Source organism: Elephantulus edwardii, unplaced genomic scaffold (genome assembly GCF_000299155.1).
Source record: "Elephantulus edwardii isolate Elephantulus edwardi_28Jun2011 unplaced genomic scaffold, EleEdw1.0 scaffold00015, whole genome shotgun sequence".
NCBI classification, from domain to species: domain Eukaryota; kingdom Metazoa; phylum Chordata; class Mammalia; order Macroscelidea; family Macroscelididae; genus Elephantulus; species Elephantulus edwardii.
Genome location: NW_006399765.1, coordinates 11,448,887 through 11,469,236, shown reverse-complemented (window position 1 = coordinate 11,469,236; position 20,350 = coordinate 11,448,887). Strand labels below are relative to the sequence as shown.

Here is a 20,350-nt window from a genome sequence, read left to right as displayed (position 1 = left end):
TCCTGGCTGACATGAAGGGAACTTTCAGGTCACCTACTGAAAGGAATTTAATTCAATAAAAGCAGCTAACCTGAGATGTCTAATGAAAGCAGACTAAAGGCCAAACCACAGAACATACATAAAAAGAACAGGAAGGAAAGTCCAAAGTTCTGTTACTTCAGCTGGAAGGGGTTAAGCACAAGACACTGCTTGGTCAGAGACAGAGAGCTTTTTAAGATACATTATTAATCTTGCAGGTAGGAAAGATTGAAAACAGAGGAGAAAAAAGTAAAAAGATAAATAAAAGAGGAAAAAATGATAACGTATTTCTTGAGCAATATTTACCAGTCATGCTGCTGTCTCTGTTTATCCCATTATGAAGTTTACAATGAACAAATGCTGCATCAAATAACCATGATCCGAAGAGATTCAAGATGCTGTTAACCTTTGGTCTCCGAGGGGCAGGCAATGGCCGGGGTTCTGAACTAGTCTGATTTGGACTTGACAGAGGGGAAGTGGAGGATGTCTGGTGCTGAACTTTCGACGCGTGAGCAGTACTAACCTATTAGAAGAACAAAAGAATCCCCACACGTCTATGAAGACTGAGAAAATGCCAAGATTTCCTCACAAGAATGGCACAATTAACATCAACCTTATGCTGCATAACAACAGTGATGGAAACGCTTACTTACCGTGCTGGTCTTCATGGTGGCCTTATTCACAGTAACGGTTCGGTGCCTCCGGCTGTGTGGTGGCGTGGTATTGACAGCAGCACTCTGAGGCATGCTTAATCTATTCACAGGGGTTGGGGGAGCACTGTCTGATCGGGGTCTGGAAATGCCTTTAAAAGAAAGACAAACAGAGTTACTCATCATGGTTCAAAATACATCGTCTGAAAAATCTTCCTCAGGCAAAATCAGTGAAATAAACTGACGCACACACTGCCAACTCCCCCCAATATTCATTCACCCTTTTCCCTCTGGGGAACAGAACACAAAATGGCTATCCAGAACAAATATATTTTCTAGCTTCTTTGGTTGCTTAGATGTGGTCATGGTCTGACTAGACAAAAGTGGGTAAATTTTTCCAAGAAACCTCCTTAAAAGGACCAGATAACTAGATATAGGATCTCCTTCTTAATTCCAAGACAGGACAGCTGGGACTCATTCAACCATTTGGCTCAGGAGGCAACGCATGGAAGACGGAGAGCAATATGATACAAGGGATTTGAGATCCTAGATGAAGGTAGAACTTCTATACCAACTATGTATTGCTTAGCACTGGGCTCAATGTACGTAAAAATTAACTATCTTGCTTAATTAAGCCATTGGTATATAGCGGTATTTGTGATGTGGCAGCAAAATTTAATCCTAATATACTAACTCTGTAATGTATTAACGAATTCATGTAACAGATACTAAATGTAACTGCTAATGGGTGGCCTGAGAAACACAATGGAGGGTCACCATGAGTTGGAATCAACTCAACAGTAGTGTTTTGAGTTTCAGAGTTAAAAAAATTCGGACTTTTTCTATTTCTAAAATACGATAAATCTTTTCAGAGGTTCATAAATATTACAACCTACTTTACAGTGATATGAGAATGGTAGTAAATGCATTTTAATCTATAACTTCGCTGTATTATTTTCTGAGATAGAGGAATGAACACTTTTCTCTCTTGCATATCATTTACTCAAATCTTTTGTCCATTTTTCTATTAGGTTTTAATCTTATTTACCAATTTGCTTGATCTATGTATATAAAGATAATAAAAACCCTCTAGCTATCATAATCGTTGCAAATAGTTTTCCCCAGTTTGTGATCTGTGATCATTCGAGCTGTAATTAAATTGGCTCGATTTTTTTCTTTAATCATTTCTAGAATTTTATTCTAGATTTATTTAAAGGTCTTGCTAAAGATCTAGAAACAAGTACATAATTCACCTAAGAATGCATCCACTAAACAGCTGATTCCTCGCATGGCACGAAAAAAAATTTGAGGCAGATGTTTAAGGCAGGGATACTGATTCAATTCTTGTGGCATTCCGCTCACATTCAAGAACTGTTCCTGAAATTTTGGAGTAGAGCTTATAATGGCTGGATTGCTCAAATCCACAGGATTACTATCAAAAGAAAGAAAACAATTAATTATACATTATGAAATCTATTTAGCAATTAAATCCATGAACCACAATTTAAAAAAAAAACAAGATAGTCTGTGCCAATTTCTTGGATTCAAACCTTAAGACTTTACAAAAAATTTATAGTATGTGTAGTTGACTTATCTGCACAGAGAATAACAATCAAAGTTAGGCAAAGAATCAGGGTAAGACGAAAACATTTTTGTTAATAAACATATATATGGGTTTTTTTTTCTAGTATGTTTGTAATAAAGAAATGAAACAGAAAAACTCAACATAAAACCAAAGGAGAAAATCGTACATCACCAACAGTATTTTTTTAACAGTAGTATTTTTAAATATTTTTTAAACTATGTTTTTAAAAGTTATATACAATCAAGATTCAGTGCTAAAGTTTATGTTATGCTCATGCTACATACTAAAGTCATAAAATATTTGGAAGTGAGTTTTATTTTATGTACAAAATAATGTTAAAGATTTCCACTGTAAATTCTTAGATCTCTACAGAAACTAATTATCTACTTATTGTTAAGTGCTGTCAAGTACAAGTCATAGCAACCTTATGAACAGTGAACGTAAACACTGACCTATCCTGAGCTGACATTATTATATGACACAGTAGAGCCCACTGCTGAAGTCACTGTGTCAATCCATCCCACTGGGGATCTTCCTCTCCTTCACTGACCCTCCAGCCTTCCAAGCATGATGCTCCTTTTCAAAGAACAGCCCCACGTAGCTGCATATCCAAAGTATGAGTCAAAGCTTCATCATTTTTGCTTCCAAAGAGCATTGTGGCTGCATTTTTTCCAAGACCTATTTGTTCTCTTGCCAGTCCATGGGATATTCAGTACTCTTCTCCAGCACAACTCAAAAGCATCAATTCGTCTGTCCTTCATATTCAGTGTCCGGCTCTCTGATGCACATAACAGGTGGCTGAGAAGACTTTGGTCTCAACTGAAAATACCTTAGTCTTCAAACTGATGATCATTCCTCGTATTTTGGAGAGGCCCTGACAGCAGACTTGCCCAGAGCAGTAAGTTTCCGGATTTCCTGACTGCTGGTACCAAGGGTGTTGATTGTTAATCTAAGATGAAATCACTGACAGCCACAATCCTTTTTCTCCATCTACCATTATGTTGACTGTTGGTCCTGTGGTGAAGATCTTTATTTGTTTGATGTTGAAATGTAATCCATACTGAAGACTGTAGTCCTTGATTTTCTGCAACAAGCATTTCATGTCCTCATTTTCAGCAAGCAAAATTACGTTTTCTGTGTAATGCAGGCTGTTGATACAACTTCCTCTCATTTTCATGCCACATTCCTAAAAGTCCAGCTTTGTGAATTATTTGCTCAGTATACTCATTGAATAGGTACGTAGAAAGGATAGAAACCTGACACACCTTTCCCGATCTAACCACGCTGTGTTCTCTTGCTCGGTTTGGACAACAGCTTCTGGATCTAGGCATAGATTTCTCATGAGCACAATTTAGTGTTCTGAGATTCCCATTCTTACCAATGCTAGCCATAATTTGTTATGATCTACACAGTCAAATGCCTCTGCAAAGTTCATAAAGCTGAGTTGTTGTTGTTGTTATTATTATTATTTCCTATTAGTAAAGTACTTTTCTGACTAATACTATAATCTGTGCCATCAGTGTCTTAAATACCAGAAAGGTTACCCATATTGGACAGGCTGCAAGAAAGGACCTGCATTAAGAGACTAGAAAGAAGAATTGGCCATCTAGCTCCAAAACAATGAGAATCTCCTTAGCTGCTCATTAAACAGCCTCTTAAACACAACATAATACTGATAATAAGCCTTTACTCAATACCAGAAAGGAATGTCCATGTTTTTGTTTGTTTGTTTTAGTTTTGTGTTTCATTTATTTAAGAAGTTCAGGCCTTGACTGCACATTTCCGCAGCGGTACAGGCGCTCTTCTAGCTGCTGTTTCTCGGTCTTCAGGTTCTCCTCATGCTTGTTGAGCCTTCGGCGCATGGCACGTGCTTTCCTCAGCCGCAGATCCAGGGGTTTGTACTTATTGCCCTTATGGGATTTTCTGAGGTTCTCCTTCTGAGTCTGGTTAATAACAGTGAGAACACGGGCAATGGATTTTCGGACAACTTGGATTTTGGAGTGCTTAGAAGCCACACCACCGGTCACTCTGACGCAGCTGGGAAAGTTCTGCTTTCAGATGATCCAGCTGTTTCAACAGCTCCTCCTTCTTCTTGCCATGAAGGTCCCGAGCCTTGATTGTGGCCATGGCTAAGTTATAGAACTTGGCTGCCACCTGATCCAAGCCCAAGAGAAAGAGCTGTCCATGTTTTGAGAGTCAATGGAACCAAGCTGAGAAATAAAAATCACTGGTTTATATGTGCCCTGACCTCTGAAATCTCCTTTCCATCTACTGAAATGCTCTTAATTTCTTATTACTCGTGTCCATGTATGGAAAATGGACTTGTGGCAGCATACTTATAAAATATGGTTTCCCTACATAAGTCATGTGGGACAGAGAAGAGATAAACACACTCAGCAATGTCTGCTGGGGATTACAGTTCATCATTCCAGAAATGAGGAAACAAGGGACAAAATGTTTTGTGGGTAATATTATTATTTGCTTCCATTTTGTCATCTGATAAATGGATTCTAAAATTCATCTGGAATGTTAAGCAGGCAAATGACCTAAAAATAGTCTATTACTATACAGGCTATTGGCATACAGGGAGCTCTGGTGGTCTAGTAATAAGAAGCTGTGCTACAATCCCAAAGGCACGTGGTTTGAATTCACCAGTTGCTACATGGAATAGGGACGGACAATGTTCTCCTGTGTGATTAACTGCCTCTGAAAACCCACTGTAGGTTCAGCTATGGGTCAGTCCTAATTCAATGGAATACCACAACACTGGCAAATAATATTTTATTACATTTATTACAATCATTACATAATTGTAGTATTATATCACTATTACTACATATACAATATTTTCATTATTTCTCTGTAAGAGAAGGAAAAAGAGACCATGACATTAGGCCCATTAACATCAAGGGCATTATAAAGATAAAATAATCTAAAGTATGAATCTAGCATATAAGAATAAAGAAAGACCAAAAGAAAAGAATAAAGAGAAATAGAATAATCAATCACATGTTGTTGTTTTTGTTAGGTGCCACTGAGTCAAGTACAACTCACAGAACCCTATGAACAAAAGATCTGAACCCTGTTCTATTCTGTCCCATCCTCACACTTCCTGACACACAAGAGTCCACTGCAGCAGTCAATCCCTTAAAGATAAAAAATGTAGTATCTGTTCAGGGAATAGAGCTCAGAAGGCAGAAGGAATAAAAGGATTAATGGAAATGAAAGGACAGGGAGGAAGCAAGAAGAATGTAATATCACTAATTAATGTAAAAAAAAGTGTATGAATGGTTGAATTTGCCTTGTAAACATTTACTCCAATCACAATAACAAAAAGAATAAATATCAAGATTTAGGGGTAAATATTAGACTCAAAGGCAGATTTCTATCTAGCATACAGAGAACTTAATGCTACAAAGTTGACAAAATGAAAGAAGGTGAATATTTATCTGACCAGAGAACACCAAAAGACTTCCTGACCTTAAAAGTGATACAAATGATTACACAAAGTTTCAAAAACAAATACTGAAAGTTAAAATTAACTACTACTACAAGCTGGATGAAAAAATAGAAAATTATTATTCTCTGTGAAGTATAAAAAGGCTAGAGTACATTAGCTACCACTAATACAATAAACTATGGATAATATTGAGAAGACTGGAAATTCCAGGACACTTAATTATGCTCAGGCAAAATCTTATAGAGACCAAGAAGCTGCTGACTGAAGAGAACCAGGGAGCACTGCATGGTTTAAAATCAGGAAAGGGTTGTATCCTTTCTCCCTATCTATTCAATCTGTATGCGGAGCAAAGCAGAAGAATCAATTCCTTTAAACCGCAGTGCTGAAGAAGAATACTGAATATCCCATGAACTGCCAAAAGAACAAACAAGTTTTTCCTCGAGGAAGTGTAACCAGGGTGCTCCGTAGAGGCAAGGATGGCAAAACTCAGTCTCACATACTTTGAGCATGTTGTCAGGAGGGATCAGTCCTTGGAAAAAGCCATCAGGGCAAAGTGGAAGATAAGAGAAAGAGAGTAAGACCCATCTCATAAATGGGAGGAGGGAATCTAACCTAGAGGTTAAGAGTGAATGCTTGGGCTGGGGATGCACAATGTACTCCCCTGGTGTTATCCTCACTACATCCTTCTTGTGTGGACAGCAAGTAGCAAATTTTATTCTAAAACTTGAGCCTATGTATTTTATAATAACAATCATAAGTTAACAGAATAAAAAAAAACCACCATTGAACAGAAAAACTCAAAAGAAGAAGACTCACATTTTGTCACATTTCAATGTCTCTGGAATTATAATTAACTGGCAGAATATTTTTGTTTTAAAAAGGTAAATAATAATACTATTTAAAACTAACGTTTTCTTAAGCTTCATAAAATAGTGTTCAGAGAAAGCTTTTCAAAAATCTGGAGGTAAAGAGCGTTACTTAATAAATGGTATTGCAACGCAATGCCAAGCAATGCCAAGACAGTGTTGTTGGGCAGCTGAAGCAGGATGGTGAATTAGAATAAAGAGTTCAAATTACTAAAGCCAAAGTATCAGAAAAGTCAACCAAGTGAAAGCTGCATCCCCTGCACAGAACCTGGTGAATGAGAGTCAGATGCTAGGACCTTAATGGAAAGGAGTTAAGACAGACCTGGAGAAAATTATTGCCACTGAGTTAGAACTGACTCAAAGCTGACCATCCAGTAGGTTTCCAAGGGTATAAATCACAAAAGAAAGTGGTATCCTTAGGGGAGAATGCGAAAAGAAAAATTAAGAAAGATTAAGACTAAAAACTTATTTCACAAAAAAAGAAGTTTCATAGAGTACTTGGATGGGACCAATAGAGAGCGAGGCAGGAAGTGGTGGAGGTGAACTGCACAGAATTATTATACAGGAAAATGATAGCAGAAGTAAGAAGGAGTGTACAGCTCTATGAGAGTCTAAATAAGACAAAGGAGGACCACCAAGTAAGTGTGAGCTAGAGAGAACCAGGGCACAGTACTTGACAGTGCTGGGACACACACCACACTCAGCCTGCAGCAAGAGGCAAGGGAAAAATGCTACATCCGCTGCCGAGAACAAGCTGCAGACAGAGCAGCTGTCAATACTTAACGCTCCTGGGCCTGTGAAAGCAAGAGCACATGACATACATGTGCTTGAGGTCCAGAGTGGCTGCATTTGAGGTCCACATTCTGAACTGCAGAACAATTACAGCATGGCTGTTCTTTCACTAAGACTTATGGTATACAATATATACAATAATAATAGTACCTTAACATATGTAAAAACCGAAACCATGTCTGTGCAATACACTCATTATCCATTTCAGGAGGTATCAGACTGGCATCCTCATCAGGAACTTTGAATGGAGGAAATGAAGGACCATACGTAAAGCGTAGCAATCTAGAAAATTAAAAAATGCCCATCATCAAATTAACTTTAAACAGAAAGATGTATTCAAGCATTAAAGTACAGTAAAACAGATGAAATATGTACCTTACTGAAGTGAATAAGATATATAAAATACTAGCTTGCAAAATAAACAGAAAGCCAGAGGTGCACAGTTCGAATCCACAAGATGCTATGCTGAAGAAGGAGGGACAATCTCCTGTACCAGTCAGATCCAATTTGATGGTGTACACACACACACACACACACACTAATAAAATTAAAAAAATAAATAAACAGAAAGGCAGAAAAGTAATTTTACACTTTGAAAAAACTTAGCTCACTGAAAACTCCTTCAACATAACAGTAATGTATTTATACTACTGACTTGTATGTGACTATATACAAGCTGCTTTGATGCTTAAGCTTATGGTTCATCTTAAAAAGTGATCCAAACAGATGAGGGAGAGAACAGTTTAAAAGCAATATATGATTGGGTATTATGGTTATGACAAGAGTCCAGAATGAAGGTTGCACAGTGGAGTGTACTTGGGGGGTCAGGGGAGGAGGACTGTATACCAATGAAGGAATTTTACTTTTCAAAGAGAAGAGTGAACTTTGGGGGAAGGGTGAGCAGGGAGAAAAATGCAACAGTGAATGAATGGAAATCCAAAATATCTGTAAATGTTCATTAAAATTAATAAAATTTAAAAAATAAAGTAATTCAACACTTTATATCAACGACCGCCACCAATCCCAAAAGACCTCAGGTCACTAAACAGTCAGTCGCTACCAAGGCTGTAAATGTACAACTAAAAAAAAACATTGTGGGATTTTGTTTATTGGTTTGGAGGTTCACTCATGGGATGAGACATCCCAGTTAACTGGTCTAATGACATGTTTAGTTTTTCTACCTCTTCATTTGTTGTGTAGAGACTGGGGTCTGAAAGGTTGAAAAAACCACCCAAGCTCCATGTGCAGATTCCAAAATTTCTAGAGCCATCCATGGAGGCTAGACTAATCTCTGAAACTACTGCTCTGAGAAAATCTTTAAAGCATAACACTGAAAATATCTCCTGAAGTCTTCTTAAAACCATAGTTTAGCTTAAGGAGTATAAAATTTCCTGCCTTAAGTATATAATGCTCTGTTAAGAACTATGTATGTGAGAGCAAAGTGTAAACAGCTCATTAGATACAATCCCATTACTTTAACTGTAAAAAGGCAGCAATGATAGCACGTATGTGACCACAGTAAATTGAAAACTTAGTCAGCAATCTGAGAGGGCAGTACATGTATGTTAATGGAGGAAGAAAGAAGTTGAGAGTGGTTGCATAACTTGAAGAATGTAATCAATGTCATTGAAGTGGACAGTAGAAACAACTGAACTGGTCTATGTTGAGTTGTATATATTTTCAACAATAACGTTTTTTAAGAAGCCATTTAAGTCAACTATTCAACTACTAAACTTAATAACATTTTAAATGTATTAAAACTGTTCAAAGTCCTCTGACCTAATTATGCTATACTTAGGGATATCTTAATAAAATAATCAGAGACATTTTTAAAACTGTATATAAAGTATGCATATAAACAACATTTTTACAGTAAAGTACTGAGGAAATTTTTTTCCCCCACTTCTTTTTTTTTTTTTTAATTTAAAGGAAAGTTTAAAGAGACTTAGGGTTTTCAGTCATTTTTGTTGTACTTTTCTCCCTGCCCACCTCCTCCCCCCAATTCACTCTTCTCCTTGAAAAGAAAAAAAGAAAAACTCTTTCATTGTTATGCAATCCTCCCCCAAGTCCACTTCATTCTGGAATTCTGTAATTACAAGAATACCCATTCATATATCCCTTTAAACAGTTCTGTATCTAAAGTACAGCTTCTTTTCAATGTATGCTACAAGATTTAGGCAGATACAGTACTAAGGAAAAGTCCACTAAAGTCAGAAGGAAGGACAAAGTCAAGTACAATAACTGACCTTGAAGTGAGCGCACAGATGACCTTGCTCCACTGTTCCACCACTGCTGGATGGTGCCTCCAATTGGCCACCATCTCCTTGGCTGTTTTCCAATAAGGAGGTGTTGGGAAGCACCGAGTACAAGCTAGGAGCCAAACCTCAAAGAGAACACCAATCAACTTCTCTGCTAGATTCTCGGCAATGCCACCTTACCAATAAAAAGAAAACATATTTTTGGCATACTTACTTTAAAAATTGAATTTTTACTGACTTGAGAGAACTGGTTAAAACATTATAATAGCTCCAATTTTAAGCTGTGACTTTCAAGTAACCACTTAATAGTAAAAATTATTAACTATGCTTTGGAACTTTTATAAAGGAAATTATAGACAGACGAGCAAATTATTACTTTAAAATCTGTAAGTTGCCCTGTTAGGCTCTTATTGAAGATTTTAATCTCCCGGTAAAGGGGACATGGGGGAGAAAGGAAAAGTATTAATTGTTCCAATGAATATCTAGTATGAGTCCATTTCTTGTCAACAGTTCATATATATGACCTCACATGATCTTCACATTAATTTGCAAGATAGATATTGAAAGCCTATTAGGATTCTGAAGATGATAAATCTGGTTCAGGATATTTAAGTAACTTACCCAAGTTCATGAGGCCAGTAAGAGAAAGAATCAGGGCAAGGATCCAAGGTCTATCTCCAAACTTTGTAATTTAATGTTTTAGGTGTTTGAACACCATTATTCATGGAAAGGAGAGGCAAAGAACTGGCAAAGACACTAGTGCTTGGCAAAAGTTTCAACCTATGAAACCTCTATGAAAATGGAACTAGTCCTCTTTTCTGAGCCCCAGAACTAAGAACAACTGAAGACAAAGCTAGGAATATTATGCAGTTTTACAGATGTATATTTCAAATGAGTATCTCTGGTGGTCTACTGGTTAGGATTCAGTGCTCTCTCAAATGAATAAAAGAAGTTTCAACAAAAAAGCCTAATGAACAGATGAACTCCCTGCCTATGTTGGAGAATGTTGGCATGAAAAGCATGCAGCAGACAGCTGAAGAATCAAGACTGACTAAAAGCTTTTAGTGAGACCAGACAGGGTATGCTACTATGGGGTCCTTTCCAACACTAAAATGTCAGGAAACATTTACTTCCCTCAACACTGCATCTGTGTGAGAGTACAAGCACATTCCATATTCTAAATAAGCAATAAGGGAACTTAGAATCAGAATATTAAGTTATAACTTATATATAACATACAACCCAGTGTTCTGAAATCTCCTCAAAACTTTTGTAAAATTGGAGGCATTTATGGCTATCTAGAGAGCTTTGGTAGCCTAGTGATAAAGAACAGTGTTGCCAGCACAAAAGCACCGGTGTGAATCCACCAGCTGCTCCTCAGGAGAAATTCTGGAAATGCCTGCCATGCAATTTACTGCCTCTGAAAACCCAATGAAGGTCAGTTTCAAGTTGGCTCCCACTCAACAGCAGAAAACAACAATATGGCTCCCTAATAAATGGCATACTGTCACAATCCCAAATAAGACACTAAGACTTTGGAGGTTTCATTTGTTGAATACAATTTCCATTGCTTTCAAGTTTCCAGACTCTACTTTGATAACTACTTTGGAATCCGGTTCTTTCTCTATAGGTTTTATCCTAGTAAACAAAATAAGTTATTGTTCCTATAAGTATCAGATGTGCATTCCTTTACCGAGTCTCTCCTTAAATTCATAAAATGATAAAGTTTTACTGTACCTTTAAGGGCACTATGTTTTGTCAACTGTCATGTCAAAATTTAAATTCCTATGGAGTCTAAAGAAAGGTGACCTGACAGAGTGTAGAAATTATCGAACAGTATCACTGATATCTCATGCAAGCAAGATTCTGCTGAAGATTATCCAAAAATGACTGGTATAGCACTTCAACAGAGAACTGCCTGAAGTGAAGACTCGATTTAGAAGAGGCCATGGTACTAGGAATTTTACAGCTAATGTTAGATGGATTTTGGCTAAAAACAAAGAGTACCAGAGGGATGTCTGTGTGTTTCATTGACTATGCAAAGGCATTTGACTGTGTGAATCACAACAAATTGTGGCTGACTCTGAGAAGAATGGGAATCCCAGAACATTTGATTATATTTATGCAGAACCTATACTTGGACCCGGAGGCAGTCGTCAGAACAGAGCAAGGAAACACTGCATAGGTAAAATCGGGAAGGGTGTGTGTCAAGAATGTGTCCAATCTCTGTATCTTTTCAATCTATATGCAGAACAGATTATCCAGAGGCTGGGCTCTATGAGGAGAAGTGGGGCATCAGGATTGGAGGTAGGCTCATCAACAATCTGTGTTATGCAGATGACACAACCCTGCTTACTGAAACTGAAGAGGACCTGAAGCGCTTGCTGTAGAAGGTCAAAGACTGCATCCTTCAATATGAGGTAAAACTCAACATCAAGAAAACAAAGATTCTCACCACTGGGCTGACTGGCAGCATCATGACAGATGGTGAAGAGATTGAGATTGTTGACACTTCTGTTTGCTTGGCTCTACAGTCAACATTCTTGGTACAAACAGCCAGGAAATTAACAGACAAATTGCACTGGGAAAGTCAGAGACCTCTCCAAAGTACTAAAGAGCAATGATGTCAGTCTGGAGACTAAGGTGCACCTGATACAGGCCATGGTCTTTCCAATTGCTTGCTATGCATCAGAGAGCTGGACGATGACTAGGGATGATTGAAGGAGAACTGATGCCTTTGAGCTATGGTGCTGGAGAAGAGTACTGAATATACCATGGACTGCTAGGAGAACAAACAAGTTCATCCTGGAGAGGGTGAAGCCAGGCTGCTCCTTGGAGGCAAGGATTCTGAAACTTTGTCTGACATACTCTAGACATGTTGTAAAGTGTGATCAGTCCTTGGAGGACATCATGCTTGGGAGGGTGGAGGGACAGTGGAGAAGACGCCCCTTGATGAGATGGATTGATTTAGTCATTGGGGTAATGGGGAAAGGTGCATCAGAGATAATAAGATTGGCAAGGGATAGAGCAGGATTTAAGGCTCCTGTACATAGGGTCACTATGAGTCGCAAGCAACTCAACAGCACATAACAACAACAACAAGATGTCTATTCTTAATAAGTTTAAAAATGAACTATATTTGAAGTTCAAAAACATACTAGAGAAGAGGGGAAAAAACCCCACATTAGAGGGGAAAAAAACCAAACAAACCTTGAATAGTTGGTGGGGCCAGAAGTATATCATTTATCTGCAGAAGAAACAGAAGTAACACTTCCCAGGTTTCTCGGGCCATGATGGATGATTCGCGGGCCAGTTTCTGGATAGCTCGCAGAACCTGCAAGCACAATCGGATCTGACTGGAGCCATGTTCCTGTCTGAAGAAGACAGAAAGATGTCAAGGACAGGCCTTGCAGAAAGATGACAACAGCTTTAAGGACAACTTAGGGATGCAGTAAATAGTGGTCCTGATGAAGTTCCCAATCAGTTACAGATAGGAAAAGACATATCCTTCTTCAGTTTAAAGCTACTTCTGCTCCAGTAAAACAATCTGGCCATCTGAATCTCAATATAACACTCCTAAAAGATCCTGGAATGCTCTTAAAGAACAGAAGGGAGTACTAGAAAGTAGGCTTTACCTCCAGGTCCTCTAAAATTTTCTAAAAGCCTGGCACATAATAGAAGAATGCACAGTAGGTTTCTCATGAATGAATGAAAATAACCACAGCCATTGTTGCTGCTCATGTTGAAACAGCATGGTCTTTGTGTTCATAATTCTTTTAAAACCTATTTTCACTAGGATTCTGCATGGAAATTCATGGTGGTCACAGTTGCATTCAAGCTGCTATCAGCCAGAGAAAAGCCAACAAATCACACAGAATATCCCAGGGGAGCCCCAGAACGGGCAAGCATGTTGACTGCCTTCAGAAACGAGCTTGTGCTGTTATTGCTCTAGTAAAAAGGCAACACAAAATGGGAGTTTCCCAAAAGAACTCTCTCTAGACTATAGGACAAATTTTTCCAGAGGAAAATATTAGAGAATATCAATCTATAAAAAAATTAAAAGTATTGTGGTTAGGATCGAGCAGACAATAGAACTCCAATCCAGACTTTCTCCTTATTTTTCAAGTGAACCACTTGAGAATTACAAGAACAAACCGTTTAATTTATACCTAAGAACTACCAGTACTGCATCAGGTTCCAAAATACATGCTACCCAGTCCCTGCTCCACATTGGCTACATGGGAAAAATAAGATACACACATTTTAAAAGATAGGCAACGAAACAATAGCGTTCACAAAGGAGTTATATAGGAAGTAGTACATAAATTCTGGGAAAAAATGCCACACTGAAGGTCTGAATGGTCAAGCAAGGCTTCTTATTGCTAGGGGAATGTTTTAGGGGGTGAGCAGAAGGCGGTAGTTAATAGAAGGGGAAAAGGTCACAACTATCAAATCTTAAATGCAAAACCAAGAATTTTTAAAATCTATACCTGCTAAAATATTTTTGTGAATATAGAAAATTATATCTCTTTATTGCTTAAAATTAATATTATAAGGGACTTCACGACCTAGTGGGCAAAAGGCTGCGTTGCCAACCCAAAGGTATGTGGTTCAAATTCAGCTGCTGCCCCAAGGGAAAAAGATGGGCAATCTCTTCCTGTGTGATTTACAGCCTCTGAAAAATACATTGAAGGGTCAGCTACAAGGTGGTTCCAACTTGATGGCATGTAACAACTACAATCATATTTTATCATGATTCTAATAACAGGATATTCAGGAATAGCTTACCTTGGTACAAAAAGATTTTGAAGGTGTTTTAATATACTTTGGACATACAGATTAGGCTCTTTAGTAACTGGCAATGGAATAGAATCTTTCGGCAACACTAAAGCCATAATCCAATCTGTATAAACATCAACACAGTATTTTACAGTCTCTCCATCCAATGGAAGGGTTAGTCCATAGCAAATTACTTCCATGGTCCATTTTACCTAAAGAAAGGAAAATATACATACAAAATTACCAAGCATATCTTTCTAATATCTCAGTTTCAGTAGACTGATTTAAAATGTTAACTTCTTTTATTGCTAAAAATGTCTAAATTGAAAGTATATTCATCTCCATGCATCAGATTTATTCAAGTGAATGCACTTTCCGTGTTATCAGATGTACTCAAAACAAGCAAAAGATTTAAGAAAATGACTCAGTTTTAAATATCAAGCCTACACTTGTTTTTACCCTTTAGGCACTATCGTTTGCTCTGTGAAATAAAAATAAGAACATAAAGTAAATAAAAGCAAGTTTTTTTGTACTTTGTCCTACTGCAACTACTTCACTGATATTGTCTCTTACACAAACAGGTTTTGGGCAAATCTCTAATGAACAAGTCTATTATATGGACTTCACCTATGACTTCCTAAAGCACATGTAGAAGCTCCAATTGCAGGGCATCATTTTCCCAACTGATTATGCTCATTTATTGTCTCTGTCACATTTGGAAGCAGGAGTGGCCCCCACTTCCTAAATAACGTACCTCCGGAAACTCTTATGAACTTTGATAAATGTCGACAGGCCTTTTGTTCATAGGGTCGTTATGAGTCATGCTCAACTCGAAGGCAATCAACAACAACAACAACACATTTTAATAATTCTCACTTTATTTTAAATCTTTCATCATGTTACTGCACACTTAAAGACTACAGTTTAGTGTAAATATAACTTTAACATGCATATGAACATTTAAAAAATGTGACTCTTTATGTTAATATTCACTTTATTCAGTGATCTGGAATCTGGATTCAGAAATCTGGAATACCTCTGAGGTGTGTCTTAACATTTTCTTAGAGAATGTAGGAACAGAAAAAGAAAATTATAGATTTTTAAATTTATTCATCACTTAAATTTGCAAACAGATATGTGTGTCTTCAGAGAATCATTTACCTAAATTCAATCATATTTCAACTTTTAGATTATGCAAAGTTAACTAACAGGGAAGACTTTTCAATCATCCAACTTTCACTTTGTCCCCATCAAGGAACATATTTTAGAATGGGAAGGGATAAAAAATACAGATGACAAGAGACTGAAGCTGGTTGTGATCATAACAGAACACAAAGCTACATGAAATAAATTTCCACCTCCTAACTCATTTGAATCACACCCTAAGGGCTGAGAGACTTTGTCCAAAGAGATAGGTAACTGGAGCCTGCAGTCACAAAGAACACAAAGATGTTATCAGGAAAGGAAAATATACCAAATTTCCAATGGAGATTAAAATGTATTCCAGGTACTGTAGAGTGAAAAGCTTAAGTGAATTACAGGCAAAAGTCTAGGCCAAATTAATAAGGAGATAATATGTGAGAACCAAAATGCTCAAAAAGAACAAGTCACACCTGAAGAGCTTCATTCCTTTATTACCTTTGTTAGTATCAAGACAGCGAATTCTATTGTGTTTACAGTGTACAAAGCACTTTCCTGGATATCATTAAACAATCACAAAAACACTGTGTGAGAAGGGGAATTACCAAAACTTTATAACCAATTTTTAAAAAAAAACCCTAAAACCTAGAAAGACTATGCAAGTTGCCTCAAATCACTAGGTTACAAATAAAACTAAAACCAAACCTATCAAATTGATTCCAACTACGGTGACCGTCTGTCAGGGTCTCAAGACTATAAATCTTTATTGGAGGAGACTGCCCATCTTTCTCCCACAGAGAGGATGGTGGATTCCATTCCAACTTACAGTGACTGTCAAGGTCTCAAGACTATAAATCTTTATTGGAGGAGACTGCCCATCTTTCTCCCACAGAAAGGATGGTGGATTCAAACTGCCAAGCTTTCATTTAACCACCTGACAAATTACACACTATGCCACCAAACTTATTCTAGTTTATTGTTATCATTATTCTAGTTGTGAGTCTAAAAGCCTTCCTCAAAATTCAAGCTATCAAGTCCAAGCCAACTCACAGCATACCTGCCAGGAAATTTTCAGAGGCTGTAAATTACATGGGAAGAAACTGTTCATCTGTCTCCTATGGAGCAGATGGTAAATTCAAACTGCAGGTCTTCAGATTAGTAATACAATTCCTAGGCCATCTGAGCTTTTTATGGTCTTCCTGGTCCTCATTTACCATCTTATAATTCAACATTTCACAGGCATAACAGCAGTTAAAAAAAATAATCTGCTTTTCTACTATTTTGCACATTAATGATACAAAATTGGCAGTAATAAATGCCGAGGTGCAAGGATTGCTATGGTAAAGTTTAACTGTCGACTTGGCAAGGTCATGATTCTCTGTAGTCTGAAATTATACAATGATGTACTGTAACAGTTATACAATGATGTAGTCATCTTCCATTTCTGCTTAATGAAGAATTTTCAAATAACAATTTGGCTTTTGGCACTTAACCCTACCTAGGCTGTTAAGTGAAGAGTAAGTATGTAACTCTAAAACTATTTTCACTGTATCATTAACATTCTTCCCTGGCAAAAAGGTGTTTAGGGCTTTAAAAAGAAGAAATTTTGTCAGATGCAGGCCAAATGTCTTTGTGAACATGTTACTGGTAGGATGGCACAGAAGAAAGTAGAATAATTGGATTTCTAATTGGTTGAAACACTAAATAAGAGGATAAAAATGGATTAATGCTTCTCATTGGCATGCTAAAGGCCAAATCAATATTTTAAATTAGGGAGGAAAGATAAGCCGATTACATTCTGACCATTATAAATATCACAAAACTAAAAGGATGACAAACTTTTTGGACAGAAACTCAAAAGTGCTGCCCTGTCCAGCCCGGCCATATCCTGGGAAGCTCTGTTCAGGTATGGGCTGGCAGGACCACACCCAGACTCCCTGCTAAACAGAGACAAAAAAAAAACAACAAACCCAAACAACTTTTGGAATCTTGTTTTCTAGCCATATGGTCCCAGGGGTACACATGAGCTCCTTCATCGTCTGAACTAAAGGCCATGGGAATAAGACTCCCATCTCTATTGTCCTGCTCTGGACTGCACTGGCAGATTAACGATTTCACAAAATGTATTTTAAATACATGAAGCTTTGGTAGCATGATCTGTAGCAAGTTGAGCTGCTAACCCAAAGGCTTCTCATCTCAGGCAGTTCAAATCCACCAGCAGCCCTGCAGGAGAAAGATACACAATTTCCTCCTTCGGAGATCTGTATTATTGTTGTTATTTTGTGTTACTGTTTTATTATTGCCACTGAGTGAAGACTCATAGCAACCCTACAAGCAACAGTCTGGAACCTTGCTCATTCTGTGCCAATCCTCACAATCTCTTAAATGCTCCAGCTTATTGTTATTTTATGTCATAGGTACCTTATGAACAGTAGATCTGAACCCTGCCCTACCTGTGCCCTCTTCACCATCCCTAATATACATGAGTCCACTGTCATAACCACTGTGTCAATCCATCTCATTGTGGGTCTTCCTCTCTTTTCAGTGGAGATTATCTGCCACCCTTCCAAGCATGATGTCCTTTTCCAAGAACTGGCCTCTCTTAGCAATATGTCCAAAGTATGTGAGATGGAGTTTTACTATCCTTCCCTCTAAGGAGCACCTTGGCTGCAGCTTCTCCAAGACATGTTTGTTTTGGCAATCCATGGGATAGTAGTCAGTACTCTTCTCCAACACCACAGCTCAAAGGCATCAATTCTTCTACTGTCATCCTTAGTCAGTGTCCAACTTTCAGATGCACAGGAAGTAACTGAAAAGATCATAGCTTGAATCCGATGCAGCTTAGTTTTCAAACAGTTACTACTATTCTTCAGTACCTTGGAGAGGTCCCTGACAGCAATCTTTCCCCTTTTCTGATTTCCTAACTGCTAATGCCAACGGTGTTGACTGCGAATCCAAGCAAGATGAAATCTCTAACTACTTTGATCTTCTCTCCATTGATCATGATGTTGTCCACAGCCCAGTGCCAAGGATTTCCAGTTTTCTGATGTTGAGATACAATCTATATTGAAGGCGGTCTTTAGCAATTCTTCAATAAGTGCCCAAGGTCCTCTCCTCACTTTCAGCAAGCAATGTTGTGTCATCTACACGTTGCAGGTTATTAATCAAAGCCTTCCTCCAGTTCTGATACCACATTCTTCTTTATGAAATCCAGCCTCTCAAATGATGTGCTCTACATATAGACTGAATAGGTATGGAGAAAGGTTACAACCCTAACAGATACCTTTCTTGATTTTAAACCATGCAGTGTTTCCCTGCTGTTAGGACAACAGCCTGCTGGTCTAGGTATAGGTTTCACATGAGCATGATTGCTCTGGGAGTTTCATTTCTTGTTAATGTTAGTCATAGTCTGTTATGATCCAGTCAGGGACAAAGAAAGAGAGTAGAAGTTTTGATCAACACGAAGCCTGAAGTTCCACACGTTTCCACAAACACAAGGGACAAGGTTCTAGTCTTAGATTTTTGTCAGCCCTCATATCAGCAAGCTCTTATATTACTCTTCTGAAGGCCTGTGCATGACTTCCAAATGGCAAAAGCCATCTAGTACTCTAAGCCCAAGAGCAAACCAACTCCAAGCCAAGTCACTCCAAGAACCCACTGTCTTCTGGGATAGTAGATAAAACCCCATTTGTAACTACCTGTGCTCACAGCCAGAAGTCTTTAACTGCTCTGGAATATATCTCATGGGTTAAGCCTAGAACCTATATATAAAACCTGAAAACTTGACAGAAGACAGGCTTTCAGTAAAGAGCCATCAAAGGGTAGAAATTAAGACCTTCCAAACATCTCTCTAATAAGCAGTCAGAAGGGAGCTCTAGTGGCCTAGTGGCAAAAAGCTGCACTGCAATCCCGAAGGCATGCAGTTCAAATCCACCAGATGCTCTGCTGGAGAAGGAGGGGTAATCTCCTCCTGTGCCAGTGGGATCCAACTCGACAGTATAGAACAAGAACAAAATAAATAAAAAGCAGTCAGAACACTTAACCTAGAGCACAATCCTAGAGCGAAGAGTCTGTGCCTTGAACTTTTGGGCATAGAGTACATGCAAAGAGTTGAACCTGGCTGGAGGATGTCCCAGTAGCAAAATGGTACAGCCTAGTCCTTATAAAAATCCATAGAGTCAACATTAAATGAAGTCTTCAATAACAAATTTTATTTTTGCATAATAGAATTAAATGAAGAAAGACTTACCTCTTTGTCAGTTTTTAACAAACACTCACTACCAGCCACTGAAGGGGTCCCTAAGGCCTGTCCAAGAGGACGGACCACTGCATTTGCCACCTCTCGACCAACACTCTCAGGATAGCTGTGCAGCACACTGGTATGGCCTTGATCATTCTGAATCACCAAATGCAGGGACCTCCACTCAGAGTACATCGTGCCACTAAAGTACTATCCAAACGGCACCTGGAAAAATATAGTTACACATCAAATTATATCAACATAAATTAACAAAGTAAAACATATTTTCACTGTACATGGAAAGATAAAGAAGTCCCTAAACAGTCTTATGATGAGATTATTGGGAATGCAGGCCCTGAGAGGCAGCTGTCTGAGCACCTCCACAAAAAGAGCCCCCAGAGGCCCTAAAACAGAGCATACGGCTATTGTACAAGAGAATAAAATGACCAGATTCGAGATAACCACAGTCCCTAGATTTTTCAATCAGCAATTTTGAGTATTTATTCTGTGCTAGTAACATACTTATGCAATTCCTCGCCAATGTCTTCAAATTAGACTATAA

At 38.1% G+C, this 20,350-nt stretch overlaps 1 protein-coding gene across 2 annotated transcripts in view; it reads right to left on the bottom strand.

Annotated features, from left to right (window-relative positions):
- The window catches only part of RALGAPB (Ral GTPase activating protein, beta subunit (non-catalytic)), an 89,189-nt gene extending 69,179 nt beyond the window's left edge, over positions 1 to 20,010 (bottom strand). The window contains exons 1-8 of one of the 2 annotated variants that reach the window (XM_006881523.1): positions 19,798 to 20,010; positions 14,418 to 14,620; positions 12,840 to 13,003; positions 9,618 to 9,804; positions 7,522 to 7,653; positions 1,922 to 2,100; positions 672 to 820; positions 325 to 541 (exon numbers count right to left, since the gene is read on the bottom strand). In XM_006881523.1, the coding sequence (XP_006881585.1) occupies positions 325 to 541; positions 672 to 820; positions 1,922 to 2,100; positions 7,522 to 7,653; positions 9,618 to 9,804; positions 12,840 to 13,003; positions 14,418 to 14,620; positions 19,798 to 19,983 (1,417 nt within the window). In that variant the 5' untranslated portion in view covers positions 19,984 to 20,010. The remainder of the gene's footprint in view (positions 1 to 324; positions 542 to 671; positions 821 to 1,921; positions 2,101 to 7,521; positions 7,654 to 9,617; positions 9,805 to 12,839; positions 13,004 to 14,417; positions 14,621 to 19,797) is intronic. The other variant, XM_006881522.1, reaches the window with a different exon arrangement.
- Positions 20,011 to 20,350: the final 340 nt, after the last annotated feature.